The sequence below is a fragment of the Anabrus simplex genome, chromosome 5, assembly GCF_040414725.1.
Source record: "Anabrus simplex isolate iqAnaSimp1 chromosome 5, ASM4041472v1, whole genome shotgun sequence".
In the NCBI taxonomy this organism is placed as follows: Eukaryota; Metazoa; Arthropoda; class Insecta; order Orthoptera; family Tettigoniidae; genus Anabrus; species Anabrus simplex.
The window spans coordinates 60,083,724-60,101,181 of NC_090269.1; the positions used below are offsets into that span (position 1 = coordinate 60,083,724).

At 42.9% G+C, this 17,458-nt stretch overlaps 1 protein-coding gene across 1 annotated transcript in view; it reads right to left on the reverse strand.

The window, feature by feature from the left end:
• The window catches only part of LOC136874333 (CD166 antigen homolog), a 365,395-nt gene that overhangs the window by 74,391 nt on the left and 273,546 nt on the right, over positions 1-17,458 (reverse strand). The window contains exon 5 of the mRNA XM_068227726.1: positions 12,419-12,553. Within this exon, the coding sequence (XP_068083827.1) occupies positions 12,419-12,553 (135 nt within the window). The remainder of the gene's footprint in view (positions 1-12,418; positions 12,554-17,458) is intronic.

Genomic DNA, 17,458 nt, shown 5'->3' on the forward strand with positions numbered 1-17,458 from the left:
ACATGCAGTGAATAAATGTGATAAGAAATTCATGTGGGACTTTCAAATAAGTTAACATAAATTTATTCTTCTTCTTCTACTTCTATTTCTTCTATACCTGTGGGTCGCGGGTGGGAACTGTGTAGCACATGTGGATTTGGCCCTGTTTTACGGCCGGATGCCCTTCCTGACGCCAACCTTATATGGAAAGACGTTATCACTATTGCATGTTCCTGTGGTGGTTGGCAGTGTAATGTGTTGTCCGAATATGAAGAGGAAAGTGATGGAATAAACACAAACACCCAGCCCTCGAACCAGAAGAATATTATTCAAACACGATTAAAATCCCCGACGCGGCTGGGAATCTACACAGGATCCTCGGAACTGAAGGCCTCAAAGCTGACCATTTAGCCAATGTGTCGGACTGAAATAAGTTAACATAAACTAAATTTGACGAAGCTTTTTTTTTTTTTTTTTTTTTTTTTTACAAGTTGCTTTACGTCACACCAACACAGACAGGTCTTATGGCGACGGTGGGACAGGAAAGGGGTAGGAGTGGGAAGTGAGTGACCGTGGCCTCAATGAAGGTACGGCCTCAGCATTTTTCTGGTGTGAAAATGGGAAACCATGTTCGGGGCTGCCGACAGTGGGGTTCGGACCCACTATTTCCCGAATACTGGATACTGACCGCACTCAAGAGACTGCAGCTATTGAGCTTGGTGACTAATTTAAAGTGTTTTAAGCTCTGTGTATGTAGTATTTTAACGTGTTTTATGTTTTTGGATGCGCTTTTTCTAGTTTTTAAATGTTTTGTGTACTTTTATTAACTTGCCAATTTTAAATTACATGGCTGAAGATGACCCTACACATGGGTCGAAACCGGCCCTATACATATGGAATTGTGTAATTTTTAGTTATTCCATTTAATTTTGTAAATGAAATGTGGACAGTTCCTCTCTTATTCTCCTGAGCGTACTGACTGTTAGTTCAGAGGGCCACGGGTTCGATTCCAAACTAGGCCGGGGATTCTTACTGCATATGGTTAATTCCTCTTGTTCGGGAACAGGGTGTTTACCTTCTTTTACTTACAACTTACTACACTACCAACCAGCACAGAAACTTACGTTACTAAATATTTCCTCACACATAGGGCTGGCGTTAGGAGGGATAAAACTGAGCCCAAATCGACACGGAGTGCCGATCCCACTAACTTGTAATAAAGGCCAGAAGAAGAATGTTCCTACAACTGCCGTCAAAAGAGATGTCGGAGTACTTATACTTCGTCCAAAAGGGGATTATTTAACCGTGAAAACGTATCAATTCATAGGAGCCTATATAATACATCACTCTTATAATTTATATGAAGATTCAATCTCACAACCTTGAACACAGCAGACGACTACCCAACCAACTGAGCTACGCAACCAGTATAAATACTGGCTCCTTAGCACAGTCATGGAACTAATCTATAAGGTCTTATTGTCTGTAGTGTGGTTGACGAAACGGCATCATCAGCCTCATTACCCCTCAAAAAATGAGAGCTTGCAGCCCCTTCAGGATATCAAGTTTCTCGGTAAACTGTGTTCCTGAGATTCAGCATAGCCTGTCTTTATACCAGACCGGCAATAGTGAATCCCGAAGAAATGGCAGATCTGCGAAATGATTCCGTCGCACATTCGTCGGGAAAACGATTTAATTCCAGGAAAGTCGTAAAAAGACATCATTTTGATGGTGATGGTGGTATAGGTAGGCATCATGTTCAATGCACGTACCAAGTTGTACATCATCTTTGGAGGTATTGTTACTGTCCAGAGGTACAGAAACGATATATTCCTAAAATATGCGTGACCTTTTAGAGGCGCAGTCCACCCGGACTTCAGTTTCATAAACGACAAAGCATGTGCGCATTGAGCCATCCTGGAGGATAAATTTCTGAAAGGTGAAGATATCCGCCGAATAGACTTCTCATGAAGCCTATAAAGCAGACCTGAGATACATTAGGGAGACGAATTGCAACCCACTTGCCTCCACCAAGATCAATTCCAAAGCTCCGAGCAGCTCTACGTGAGAAATGGAACCAGCTGCCCACCGACTTCTTGAACCACACCGCGGAGAGCATGTACCATTGTTACGAGGGTGTGTGGCCGTTGTGAGCTACCAAACCCCATCTTTTCTCTGTTGAGAATAGTTATTTTTGTACGTGTGGCTTTGAAATAAATAACTGTCAATTATTTCAATGTATTGGATACTGTAACGGTTCAAATCCCGTTACAAAGTGATATCTGTACTTTTATTATTATTATTATTTCATCTGTGTTATTATTATTATTATTATTATTATTATTATTATTATTATTATTATTATTATTATTATTATTATTATTATTATTATTATTATTATGTCAGTATTATTATTATTTTATCTTTGATATTATTACTATTATTGTAATTATCATTCTTATTCAATTCAATTCTGCAATGCTTGTCGCTTGCATGATTGTAGTTAAATGTATGCATATATACGTATGTGTAAATTAACATTAAAGACATGTACAGTGAGAATTGTTATATATCAGATGTTGGATGTGACATTGTTACATTGTGCAATACTGCTGGAGTAAATGCAGTCATTGCTACGTCATGGCTACGTCATCGTGCTCATTTAGCGAGGCGCTCACGGTCTTGGAGTTTCTTAGGGAGCCCCGGGGGATTTCACCATTACATGTAATATTTGTCGCGCGGTGGGAGTAGGTCATTGTTATTTCTGGAGACTACGTATGTGCGTCAACCAACGTCTATAAAAGCTGAATGCATCTTGTAGCGTGATTCATTATTCAATTGGAAGCAGAGGCCTAAGTCGGTCAGTCAACGACAGTCAACGAGTGTGAACGAGATGGAGAAGGCTCAGTGAACCATTAGTCTTTGGTCATTGAGAGAGTGAGGCCGAAGTTGGTCGGTCACTTAGTTGAAGATACGGACGGGAAGGCTTACAACGAAGTCATAGAAGGATAGACCTGCAATGAGGTCATACTGTGCAGACTTACCAATAAGTCATATAATATGGAGAAGAAGCAGTCACAAGGATGCATCACCAAGTTAGGCGTGACACATCCACAGTAAACACCAGATCTTAGGAATACGCCGTAATTACACTCATAGTGTTGAAGGTACAGTCAAGTGAAACAGTGAGGGATATATTTCGTATAAATTGTTAAATGTCCGGTCAAGAAGAATTCAAATTCATGCCTAGTTTCTTTCAGTTGCAATGTCATAATTTCATATTTTCATCTGTTTTAATCGCAGAAGTTCTCACTATTTTATATATTGTTTCAAGAATATATTTTGTTCTATCAAGTTAATTTAGCGTTTCATTTCTACAGTAAAATTACTTAACCTCAAATTTAATGGGGAAACCGAACGCCAATCTCCTTTTCTCAGAACTTATATGGTATGTTGTCAAAAGTAAGCTTATTACCCCACACCCTAGAGATAGTCACGATTCTCAATCTATTATTGCTGCACTGAGTGGTAGCTGGCGCCCTTCAAATAATGTATGTGTAAGTAAGCAAGTAAGTGTGAGTACAGGGTTCGACGATTGTGTACTTTATTTAATGAATATTAATTTTCATAATTTCCATTTTAAATGCAGATATTTCATATTTTTCAATTGAAATGCAAGTTTAATATGTTTGTAAATTCAGTAAAAGAGTAAGGAACATCTTACAATACCACATAACGTTTAAATTAGTGTAATTAGTATTTAGTGTGTGTGTTTCATGTAACTTTCCCTCTTATTCTCCCGCTTCTTCTTATTCCTCCTCCTCCTCATCCTGGCTTTTATTTCAATTTATAGATATCGGCTTTTGATATGGATCTGGCCCGTTTTTACGGCCAAATGTCCTTCAAGACGCCAACCATGTGCGGAGGGAGGCATTCCCTACAGTTTGTTTCTCTGATGGTTTGCAGTGTGTTGTGTTACAACATGTGTATGAACAGAGGTATATTAAGATAAACATCCGGTCTCCAAAGCAGAGGTATTGACCAAAAAGTGAAAGTCATCTCCTTACAGGGCCAGGAAGGCTCTACGAGGGGTGGAAGGCAAAGGCTTCCACTATTCATAACTTCGGCACTTGGAAGAGTGGAGTAGTCTCTACGCCCAGCCGCCTTTGCCTCCAAGAATTAACCTGGTACTCATTTTTTGGTGTAGGCTGAATGAACCTCAGGGCCATGTGCACCTTCGGAAGCGGAAATCCCGTTTTCTTAAATGCTTCCACTTCCTGAAAAAGAATTGAACCCACGACATTCCGGGTGAACCGAGCAAGCCGTCACCACCTCGGCCAGGCGGCCCCCAGTTGAAATACTCTATTCGGCTAGGAATCGAACTTGCGGCCCTCTGAACTGAAGTTTAGTTCACTGACCATTCAGCCAAGGATCCGAACGTAACATTGATACTTCTTTAATAAAATATTTTCGCATATCTTCTTTATGCGCTGGCTAGTACATACACCGTGTCGTCTGGCTGCCGTTAGAGGCAACTAAAAGAGGATCCCAGGGGCCTTGAACTTGGAAGTGTGGGCCTGTAGTTGAGTCTGGCATTGCTTCAATTTATGTAGGCTCTCACTTTCAATTTTCCCTATCTGACCTCTCTTGTTCAACTCTTGTTCTCTTCAAATCCCTACACTAGATTACTGGGGACTGGGGAGTCCTTCGTGGCCCTTTCCTTACATTTGCCGATACCTCCATTCTACGAGAGAATGGATCTCTTCCATTTTTCTCTGTGATTAGTGTTAAGAGATGATAGTTTCCCGGTTGTACTCCTAATGAAACACTCACCTCCACCTCTAATACTTAACTTTTTGTGGCCAGATTATTTGTCAGGATATCCAATGACGTCAGGACGGCCTGTTACTATGGCAGCGAGCTGACCTCTTAATAGTTAACACAGGTGATTGCATACGTCAGTAATTTAAACTGCAGTGCAATTAAGAACTGCTTTATGAATAAAGCAGCTTTCTCTTCCTCTCAGCTAGAGGAGGAAGAGGGATAAGCACTCTAGTTTGTTTGTACAGTGGTTTAGAAACTCACTCTTGTAGTTAGACGGGTTGTTGTGGTGTGAAACTGCCTTCAACACCATGTGACCGCAACAGTGTGTAGGGTTGGTATCGTATTATCGTTGTGTATATACTGTATATGCACATATGGAATATTCTCCTAAGATAATGTAACCACTTAGAATTTATTTATTTATTTATTTATTTATTTATTTATTTATTTATTTATTTATTTATTTATTTATTTATTTATTTATTTATTTATTTATTTATTTATTTATTTTATTAGAAGAATTATTCAAAGAGTCCTAGATCATGAACTGAAGTCTAAAATAAATCTGAACATAGTCAGTGCGGATTTTATATCAATTTTAGCAGGATGCCATATAAATTCTCGATTAATTTCTACCTGTCTAAAGAAAGATAAATCTACGAATAGGGATTGTATTGTGGTCTTTCTCTATATTTTTCATGCCTTTGATAACGTTGGTCACACACATATTGAAAGAAATGTCTCACTGCCCAAGGAGTTTAATCTAACTTTAAAAATCTGATTCTCTCCATCTGCTTAAAGGAAACAATGTACAGGTGGAAAATGACAATCTGCGTATCAGCAAAGTAGCAGTTCTACGTGGCATCCCCCAAGGAGGACCAATGTTACCTACGTTATTCAATCTGGTCATTAATTATGTTTAAGGTGAGAAATATCGCCATTTCCTGTGTGATGATGCTGGAACTGTCTACCTCATGAGATTTGCTGATGATCAAGCTATAGAGGTCCGCCTCTGTGATGTAGTGGTTAGCGTGATTAGCTGGCACCCCCGGAGGTCCGGGTTCGATTCCCGGCTCTGCCACGAAATTTGAAAAGTGGTACGAGGGCTGGAACGGGGTCCACTCAGCCTCGGGAGGTCAACTGAGTAGAGGTGGGTTCGATTCCCACCTCAGCCATCCTAGAAGTGGTTTTCCGTGGTTTCCCACTTCTCCTCCAGGTAAATGCCGGGATGTTACCTGACTTAAGGCCACGGCCGCTTCCTTCCCTCTTCCTTGTCTATCCCATCCCTCCACAAGGCCCCTGTTCAGCATAGCAGATGAGGCCGCCTGGGCGAGGTATTGGTCATTCTCCCCAGTTGTATCCCCAACCCAGAGTCTGAAGCTCCAGGACACTGACCTTGAGGTGGTAGAGGTGGGATCCCTCGCTGAGTCCGAGGGTAAAACCGATCCTGGAGTGTAAACAGATTACGAACGAACATGAGATGAAATGAAATGGCGTGTGTGGCTTTTAGTGCCGGGAAGTGTCCGATGACTTCGGCTCGCTAGTTGCAGGTCTTTTGATTTGACTCCCGTAGACGACACATACACCCAGCCCCCGTGCTAGGAGAATTAACCAATAATAGTTAAAATTCTCGATCTTGCTGGGAATCGAACCCAGGAGCATCGTGACCAAAGACCAGGACGTTAACTATTTAGCTATGGAGCCGGACAAAATCAGATCATCTGTTCGGATGTTGTTGCAACAAAAAATCTCTTGTCATAATGGCAAGCTGTCACAATCCAGTCTACACCTAGATTCAGGAGGCAGTATATTATAGATATCAGATAATGAAACTATAAAATATTTAAGCTGAAAATTTAGAGATGAACTTTTTGGAATGAGGATGTGTTTGTACATTTCTACCCAAATTTAGAGAAACTAACAAAATTATCACTTTTAAAGCCAAACCAAAAGCTCAGCATAACCAGTCAATATATTTTTCCGTCCCTCCTGTACCCTCCGCACACAGCACTACTAACACGGGTTCCACTTTATATCTTTGAGGATGTGGTTGTCATACTTTGACGAACTGTCAAAGAACGTGTTGGTATTCCGGACAGAGCTGCTAACAACATGTACGCTCTACGAAAAATAAACTGTACGTGGGAAATACCACTGCAGCTCATATCTGTCTCAAACAAAATGTGACGACCCTCGCTTTTTGGACGTTTTCAATTATGACCAAGAAGTTAACGAGTAAAGAATTAAGGCCATGGCCAATTCATTCTCACTCCTACCCATTTCCTATCCCACCGTCGCCATAAGACATTTCTGTGTCAGTGTGCCATAAAGCAAATTTAAAAAGCTTACAAAAAATAGTAGATAATTGCGTAAGCAAAAGACTGGTCGCTGTTGCCATAAAAAGGCATAGGGATATTGCATTTTAAAGAATTCGTGTTAACTAACAACTTTACATCGGATAATGAAAATGAAAAAATACAACCTGTTTTCCAGTCATTGACCGGGTCAGGGATGTAATGAATGAATCATATATAGGCTATTACTACGATGGGGTCACCACTCCCAAAGTGATTTATTAATGACTGATAGATGCTATGAAATGAGAATGGAGAGTGTTGCTGGAATGAAAGATGACAGGGAAAACCGGAGTACCCGGAGAAAAACCTGTCCCACCTCCGCTTTGTCCAGCACAAACCTCACATGGAGTGACCGGGATTTGAACCACGGTATCCAGCGGTGAGAGGCCGACGCGCTGCCGTCTGAGCCACGGAGACTCACATCAGATAATATCCACCTCAATTCATCAGAGTGGATAACCCTACTGAAACTGAACATCAGTCACTCAAACCTTCGAGGAGTTCCTGGCAATGATATTGGAATGAATGGAAATAAACTTCAAATAATGTGCTCGGGTCATGTCCATTCACGTCATTGCTTATGCGAAGATTGGAAAGGATATCCAAGGAAGAGGGAAGGAAGCTGCCGTGGCCTTAAGTTAGGTGCCAAACCGGCATTTGCCTGGAGGAGAAGTGGAAAACCTCGGAAAACCACTTCGAGATGGCTAAGGTGGGAATCGAATACCCTCTACTCATCTGACCTCCCGAGGCTGAGTGGACCCCGTTCCAGTCCTCGTACCACTTTCCAAATTTCGTGGCAGAGCCGGGAATCGAACCCGGACCTCCGGGGGTGGCAGCTAATCACGCTAACCACTACATCACAGAGGCGGACAAACATCGACTTACTTGGTTGGTTGGTTGGTTGGTTGGTTGGTTGGTTGGTTGGTTGGTTGGTTGGTTGGTTGGTTGGTTGGTTGGTTGGTTGGTTGGTTGGTTGGTTGGTTGGTTGGTTGGTTGGTTGGTTGGTTGGTTGGTTGGTTGGTTGGTTGGTTGGTTGGTTGGTTGGTTGGTTGGTTGGTTGGTTGGTTGGTTGGTTGGTTGGTTGGTTGGTTGGTTGGTTGGTTGGTTGGTTGGTTGGTTGGTTGGTTGGTTGGTTGGTTGGTTGGTTGGTTGGTTGGTTGGTTGGTTGGTTGGTTGGTTGGTTGGTTGGTTGGTTGGTTGGTTGGTTGGTTGGTTGGTTGGTTGGTTGGTTGGTTGGTTGGTTGGTTGGTTGGTTGGTTGGTTGGTTGGTTGGTTGGTTGGTTGGTTGGTTGGTTGGTTGGTTGGTTGGTTGGTTGGTTGGTTGGTTGGTTGGTTGGTTGGTTGGTTGGTTGGTTGGTTGGTTGGTTGGTTGGTTGGTTGGTTGGTTGGTTGGTTGGTTGGTTGGTTGGTTGGTTGGTTGGTTGGTTGGTTGGTTGGTTGGTTGGTTGGTTGGTTGGTTGGTTGGTTGGTTGGTTGGTTGGTTGGTTGGTTGGTTGGTTGGTTGGTTGGTTGGTTGGTTGGTTGGTTGGTTGGTTGGTTGGTTGGTTGGTTGGTTGGTTGGTTGGTTGGTTGGTTGGTTGGTTGGTTGGTTGGTTGGTTGGTTGGTTGGTTGGTTGGTTGGTTGGTTGGTTGGTTGGTTGGTTGGTTGGTTGGTTGGTTGGTTGGTTGGTTGGTTGGTTGGTTGGTTGGTTGGTTGGTTGGTTGGTTGGTTGGTTGGTTGGTTGGTTGGTTGGTTGGTTGGTTGGTTGGTTGGTTGGTTGGTTGGTTGGTTGGTTGGTTGGTTGGTTGGTTGGTTGGTTGGTTGGTTGGTTGGTTGGTTGGTTGGTTGGTTGGTTGGTTGGTTGGTTGGTTGGTTGGTTGGTTGGTTGGTTGGTTGGTTGGTTGGTTGGTTGGTTGGTTGGTTGGTTGGTTGGTTGGTTGGTTGGTTGGTTGGTTGGTTGGTTGGTTGGTTGGTTGGTTGGTTGGTTGGTTGGTTGGTTGGTTGGTTGGTTGGTTGGTTGGTTGGTTGGTTGGTTGGTTGGTTGGTTGGTTGGTTGGTTGGTTGGTTGGTTGGTTGGTTGGTTGGTTGGTTGGTTGGTTGGTTGGTTGGTTGGTTGGTTGGTTGGTTGGTTGGTTGGTTGGTTGGTTGGTTGGTTGGTTGGTTGGTTGGTTGGTTGGTTGGTTGGTTGGTTGGTTGGTTGGTTGGTTGGTTGGTTGGTTGGTTGGTTGGTTGGTTGGTTGGTTGGTTGGTTGGTTGGTTGGTTGGTTGGTTGGTTGGTTGGTTGGTTGGTTGGTTGGTTGGTTGGTTGGTTGGTTGGTTGGTTGGTTGGTTGGTTGGTTGGTTGGTTGGTTGGTTGGTTGGTTGGTTGGTTGGTTGGTTGGTTGGTTGGTTGGTTGGTTGGTTGGTTGGTTGGTTGGTTGGTTGGTTGGTTGGTTGGTTGGTTGGTTGGTTGGTTGGTTGGTTGGTTGGTTGGTTGGTTGGTTGGTTGGTTGGTTGGTTGGTTGGTTGGTTGGTTGGTTGGTTGGTTGGTTGGTTGGTTGGTTGGTTGGTTGGTTGGTTGGTTGGTTGGTTGGTTGGTTGGTTGGTTGGTTGGTTGGTTGGTTGGTTGGTTGGTTGGTTGGTTGGTTGGTTGGTTGGTTGGTTGGTTGGTTGGTTGGTTGGTTGGTTGGTTGGTTGGTTGGTTGGTTGGTTGGTTGGTTGGTTGGTTGGTTGGTTGGTTGGTTGGTTGGTTGGTTGGTTGGTTGGTTGGTTGGTTGGTTGGTTGGTTGGTTGGTTGGTTGGTTGGTTGGTTGGTTGGTTGGTTGGTTGGTTGGTTGGTTGGTTGGTTGGTTGGTTGGTTGGTTGGTTGGTTGGTTGGTTATCTGTCAAGCTTGTGGTGGAAGTTTAAGTGTCTCTGTCATTATCTGTAAACCAACGATCAATTCCTGGCTTCTCCAAAGATCTTAATCCTGGAATGAAGTCTAGAATGCGATTAGTTGGCCTCTTGCGTTCAATTAAGGGGCTGTTCTGATATTAGAAGAAGCGGACTTGTCAGGAAAGGCCAGAAATAGGGCTAACAAAGTAGATCTTAACTTCTAGTATGTGATAAATCAATATCAATAGGTGATCTGACTGGGAACCAATCGCCTTGGCAGGTTGGTGCACTTGATGGACTTCAGGTACGAGGGATTTTGCTTACTTGGTACACAAAACGTTCAACGCCGGCCCTTGCATGCTCTATTACGTGCTGAAATTTCGATATTTTTGTTCAAATATGCAAAACAGAGGTGAAGTAGGTTATGTGTATGAATACCAGGTGTGGAAGAAGTTAGGTGTCTTCCAAAACAAAATTAGTCTCGGACAAGGGCCTCTCCCTTCCAACAATATGAGGAAATTGAGCTCGGTGTTCACTGACTGAAAATTTTGAAACCATCATAAAGTTCTTTCATGAATGTAGATGATATCGGGTTTATAAGGCGACATGTCATGGAAGTAAGATATCTGACTGTTAACTGGGAGAAAGGGCCGAGAAATTCAATCTGAAAGTAAATGATAAGAAGATACAGTAGGCTACATGTCTGAGCAGAAGACAACTTCCTCTGTGAAAAAAAAAAAAAACTTGTATGTTTAAGTGACTGCTATGGTGATCACAGACACAGGTTCTCCAGCGTTACTTGATGGTAGAGGTGGTGGTGGTGGTTGTGTTGATTACTGTTAAGAGAAAGTACAATTGGGCAACCATCATTTATTAACTCTAACCAGAAAAGATCCGATCCTTCGTGGAATGCACATATCGGCAATAGAAAGACAAGGGCTGCAAAGAGCGTGACACTGGAAGACTCCCTAGGCCTCCCAAGTCTAACACACTCGAGGTTGGAAGAAAACATGAGTTGACAAACGGAGGCCGGATAGGGAAGGTGAAAGTGAGGAGCCTGATGCAAGTAACTGAAAGCATTGTCAGATACAGCTAGGGGAACTGTGGTCGCCAACTCAAGCTTCCAACTGAGAGACCGTGGCCCCCCCTTTCAGTCGCCTCTTACAGCAGACAGAAGAATCGCGTGAATGTGCTACACCGCCCCCACTCACACGGGAAGCCGAATCACAAGAATGTGATGTTTCATTTAAAATTTCTAAATGTACTTGGCCGTGATTCGAACCGCGACCGTCTTGGTGAGAAGCCAGTGGGAGCACCACTCTGAAGATATGAATTTCAGAGAGTTGTTAGCTCAAAATCCTAGAGGACATAATGAATGACAGCTGGAACTTAAAGCTACCTATAATTTAAAATGTAAACAAGGTCTATTACTCTCTGAGCACTCTATTAAGCTCCAAGTACTTAACAACGAAGATAAATAGTGCTGTCTCTAACACCATCATCAGGTCTGGTCTACTGAATTGCGCAGAGACACAAGTAAGGAAATCAATAGCATCAGGTATTTGAAAAGGAAGTACATCGAGAAGATGTCTGAGCCTTACATTTACCCGTTATTCCAGAGCTGTAAAAGAAAATCTTGCCAGCCAACCAACCCCAAACCCCATGGCACAACAGCCCTAAAGAACCATTGCCTACAATGCGACCGCTGCTCAGCGAAAAGGCCTGCAGATTATGAGGTGTCGTGTGTTTTGGAACGACGAATCCTCTCGGCCGTTATTCTTGGCTTTCTAGACCGGGGGCGCTATCTCACCGTCAGATAGCTCCTCAATTGTAATCATGTAGACTGACCTGGCCGGAAATCTAGCCTTGGGTATTAAATCCAATAGCACTTTGAATGGCTTGGCCATATGCCGAGAAATGAGCATCAGACACACTGTGGGTGTCAACCGGTGGGGCGATCCTGTCACCTGGGAGGTTCGTGTTCAAATGCCTCCTGCAGCAAAGGTTTTATTTCTTCCATTGATGCTCTGAAGCCGGTCGTGAGTCACGTGCAGTATTAGCTACACTGCTCGGAAAGCGCATTTGAGTTCGCCCGCGAAGCGATCTACTTGGCTGAATTCAACTGCTGATAAAATGACAAGGGCGCGAGATATCAAATCATTTATTTCAAATTACTTACAGTATGACCAACACTCTAACGCTAATTTGCACGGTTCACGTTATTTCTGACCACCTGTATAGTAAGTTACTTGCTCAGAGATAGGGAGCATTAAAGTAATACAGCAACAGGATTCGGATCCGTGTGGAATACCCTCGTCTACGATGCAGAGTAAGAGTATACTTCGCGTGGAATATTTTACTTATAAAGTGGTAGGAGTAATATGGAACACCAATATTGAGACAATGCTTGTTCTTTCTACTCACATCGCACGCTGAGGAAGTATCCGATGGAACTGAACTCCCTACTCGTGCACTTGTACCAGCCGCTGTGCTCTCTACTTATGGCGCTGAAGTTGAGGAAGCCGTCCACGGACTGCGTCACAGGCGGTGCACCATCATCTGTAAAGAACATAACTTTAATTGTAACAGTAGAGGTCATGATATCATTCAACACATTTTTTATAATAATTCCTTGCTTCCCCCCCCCCCCCCAGTTGCAACAAATGACCCTATTAGCCGCTTAGGCATCTTGGCGTACTCAAGTGTCACCAGAAATGGGTTTATTACCGATCTCATAATTACATCTGAAACTGGACGAAATAAACCAAAAGGAATAAATGTTGACAAGAAGAACATATTTGAGCCAGCAGTAGCACATTATCTAAAACATCTAAAAGTTATAGAAATTATAATAGAGTTTCGTGGAATAATTCATGAAAGTGAAAATCCACAACCTGTTTCCAGTCATTTGACCGGCTCAGGAATGGAATGAATGAAGCCCCAATGTAGCGCCGAGGATATGAATTGTGCCGGCTGCCGAAGCCTGTCGCACTCCTCTGAGACAATGATTAATGAATGACAGATGAAATTAAATGATATTGGAGTGTGTTGCTGGTATGAAAGATGTAAAACCGGAGTAGCTGGAGAAAAACCTGTCCCACCTCCGCTTTGTCCAGCTCAAATCTCACATCGAGTGACCAGGATTTGAACCACGGAACCCAGCGGTGGGAGGCCGACACGCTGCCGCCTGAGGCGCGGAGACTTGGTCTAATTCATAAATTCCTTTATTTATTTTTTTAGAAACGATTCGGATTATCTCATTCCTTAAAAGATAAAATTGCTAAAGTATTGCTGAACAAATCATACCAGGTATTACTCCATCACATACGGCACATATACTTTTGTTCGTAAGTATAACAATCCGGGTTCGATTCCCGGCTCTGCCACAAAGTTTGAAAAGTGGCACGAGGGCTGGAACGGGGTCCACTCAGCCTCGGGAGGTTAACTGAGTAGGGGTGAAGAGAGGGGCTCAATTTCCGCTTCGGCCATCCTCGAAGTGGTTTCCCACTTCTCCTCCAGGCAAATGCCCAGATGGTACCTAACTTAAAGCCACGGCCACCTCCTTCCCTCTCCCCTCCATTATTCCTATCCCCTACTAGGCCCCTGTTCAGCACAGCAGGTGAGGCTGCCTGGGTGAGGTACTGGTTCTCCTCGCCAGTTGTATCTCAACGATCTTCTCCAAGATCTTAACCCTGAAATGAAGTCTGCAATGGGAATACTTGGCTTCTTGAGTTCAATTAAAGGACTGTCTGATATTAGAAGAAGTGGACCTGTCAGGAAAGACCAGCAATAGGGCTCAGATTCCAGGACACTCCCCTCAGTCCGAGGCAAAAACCAACCCTGGAAGGTAAATGAATTAAGAAAGAAAGAAAGAAAGAAAGAAAGAAAGAAAGATTCGAGGGTGTCAAGTTGTAAACGATTTCGTATACAGGGTGTAACAATTACCTACGTCAATTACAGTACATTCCTCACACGTAGAAGAAGAAAATATATTATACAAAGTATGGTGTCGTATACCCACCAACAGGTAAAGCGCCGAGCGGTGAGTGGAATCACCTGATGGCTAACAACAGTACTAAAACGAAAGGGAATGAAAATGGTAATTTATTGGCGTTGGGCAAGTTGACTGTTAAATGTTGAAACTCATATGATTTCCTATATATTTGCTTATTTTAAACAAATGATTTACAAAGAATAAATACGTACAATTGAAGTCGGTCACTTAGTGTGACGTACTGGAACTAGCCCTCCTCAGAACGGCTACTCCAAATAAATGCAAGTGCACTCTAAAACATTAGAGTACGACTGAAATGCTAAAGCGATGTATAAACAGGGTATCCTGGAGTCTCACAGAGAATCAAAGTATGAATGATGAATACCAAGTGATAGAAACGCCCTCCAAACTTGATCTACAAAGAAATATTCTAAGTTGCGACACCTCTTCGGGAAAAGGTCACGATTCTCTGACGTGAGCGGTAGGCAAGTCTGCACAGGATGAAGACGAAAGCAATAAGACAAGCTCGGTACACTCTGAGGAACTTGGATTCGAATGAACGAGATTTCCAATTCTGGATTTGCACATAGCCCTGAGTTTCACTAAGCCTTCACGAAAAGTGAGTACCAGGATAATTCCTGGAGGCAGAGGCGACCAGGTGTTGAGCTAACCACTCTACCCCACCAGGTGCCGAGGCTACGGATAATGGAAGCCTTTACCTTCCACCCCTCCAAGGACCTTCATGGCCTGTACGGAGATGATTTTGTTTTACTTTAGATGAATTAAACGTTTGGAAAAGTTATATTTCTATCGATATTTTACTTTTACTGCATTCTCTGATTACTGTGATATCTAAAAACAGACCTCTAGATCCAGCAGACATTACACTTCCTTGTTTACCAACATCAAGGTATTACGCGTAGGGCACTTGGCAATATGAAAGTGAAAGAATTATGAACAATGTGAGTAACCCCGTTCTTCATGCAGGTAGTCCTTTTACCGCATTTACCGCGTCGGCTCGGCAATCCCTTTAATTCATCTAAATTCCCAATATTATTTACAAGATTACAATTAATCTGGAAGAGACATATTAAGTGGGAGAGGGCAGCTCCGTGTGAAGGTCACTCTGCTTGCCTGACACGAGGGCGAGAAGTTCGGACTGGTGCGCTCAGTGTGAAGAGATATTTGGTTTGCGGGTAAGTGGACTTGTTGTGAGGAGGAGTGTGAAAAGCTGTCCCGTATATGTTACCACAGTCTGGTCGTCACATTCTCTCTCTCTCTCTCTCTTCTCGGTCTTTTGTACGATTTGACTTTGAATATGTACAATTGGTTTAGATATAATCCACTGAAATATTTTGGCTTAGTTTCAATATTCAGAACACAAAAGATCTATGACTGATTTGTGGGACTAAAATATATTGTGAACTTGGCAATACTTAAAAGCTTTTCACACCCTTCCTCGGGGTCGATAAAGATCAAGAACTGACCAAAGGAGGTCATATAAGAAAAATGAAAGTGTGGAACCTGGCACAAGTAAGTGAAAGCAATGCTAGGCCTCAGCTAACGGCCCCGTGGACACCAACCCACTCTCCAAAGTTAAGAACCCCTGACGCCCCTTTTAGTCGCCGTTTACGACAGACAGGGAATACCGTGGATGTTACTACACCACCCTCACGCACATGGAGATCTCTTTGTTTTGTTTATAAATAAAGAATGCTTAGATAGTTTTCTTCATTGCAATTGCCATTGATATCACGAAGTAATTTTCCTTTAAAAATGTCATTAGGATAACTAAATCAAGTTAATACACATTTAGGCAATCTATTTATCATCACTGCAAGGCTAAATGGTTAGCGTACTGGTGTTTGGTCCAACGGGTCCGAGTTCGATTACCGATCGGGTCTGAGATTTTAATCTTCATTGATTAATTGCAATGGTTGGGGAACTGGGTGTGTGTCATCTTCATTATTAGAATTCGTCATAGGTTGTGCCCCATACTCACGCGCAGGGCGCCTATAAGGAGTCAACTCGAAAGACCTGTACCAGGCCTTTCTGGAGGGCACACGCCATTAATTAAACACTGCAGTGAAATACGAGAAGGCAGGGTCAGATAGAAAGACTACTATATTGTATGAAGATTATGCTCTAACCATAGGCCTGTCGAGACCGCTGGCCACGTTGGCAGTCGTGGCAAACCGCTTTGTTCGGAGATCGTTGTACTGTATTTACAGAGCTTTTCTTCAGTGTTTGCAGGAATTAATCTACATAGTCAATATTAAATAAAAATTATACAGTCAAGTACAAATTAAGCATTAGTGTCGATCGAGTATGATTCCCGATATTCAATGAAGATAGAAGAATCGTCATATGGTGCCCCAAGAAGTCTATCTGACCATAATAGTTAGCTCAGCTGCAGGATTTGCATTAAATTTGTGTTATTGAGCCGAGCCGGTAAATGATGGAGAGCAAATCAACTACTGTATCATGTGTCTACACTGCGTAAACGTAGATCCCAGGACATATTGGACATCATGATCACTGGGATGAAAACAGTATAAGTGTTAATAAGCTATCAGTGGTGAGAGTAGGTACCAGTGAAAATACCCAGCAACATCAGATAACTCCAGCACCAATTTGGGTATTTGTATAGCCTGTTGAGATGATGAAATAGCAGCCCACAGCAAGTCAGCTCGTTCCAAACCAACAGGTACGAAGAAGCTCTCAGCCTGAGTCATACGTCTGTAAGCCACACGATGAAGGTACGTTCATTGTGTATGCAGAATATGAACCAGATTTGGCAGGTGAGTTAACTGAACACATTGGCCGGCTACATCCTATGTCCATATGAAAGTGCATTAGAGCCTTAATACTACACATGCGAACTGAAACAATGAACATTACATCGATGGGACTTAATAGAGTGCAAAAAAACCTTCTTCCACAATCTGTGCGAACAGCGCAGTTAAAATTTCCCTCTCTCAGTCTCTACATACCAAGCAATTTAAATTGAAGACAGGTGTAATTCGTGCGGTAGAAATAACATTATTCAGAAATACAGTTAGATAACGAAGTATTAGAAGTACATCGCTTCCAAAGTAAAATCGTGCCAGACGGAAAACTGTACTAGTGCATCAACAACTGGTGCATGTTGTATCTTATTTTTAAATATTTTTTTAGAATTTGCTTTAAGTCGCACCGACACACATACGGCCTTGCGGTGACTATAGGATAGGATAGTGTAAAGAGCGCGAAGGAAGCGTCAGTGGCCTTAATGAAGGTACAGCACCTGTATTTGCTAGGTTAAAAAAGGGAAATTTCGGAAAACCATCTTCAGGGCTACCAACAGTGGGATTCGAACCCACTATCTCCCGAATGCAATCTCACTGTTACGTGCCCCAAACCAAGTGGCCACTCGCTCCATCGAGTTGTATTTGAATGGTGTGCCTTACTATCTTACGTATATACTTTAA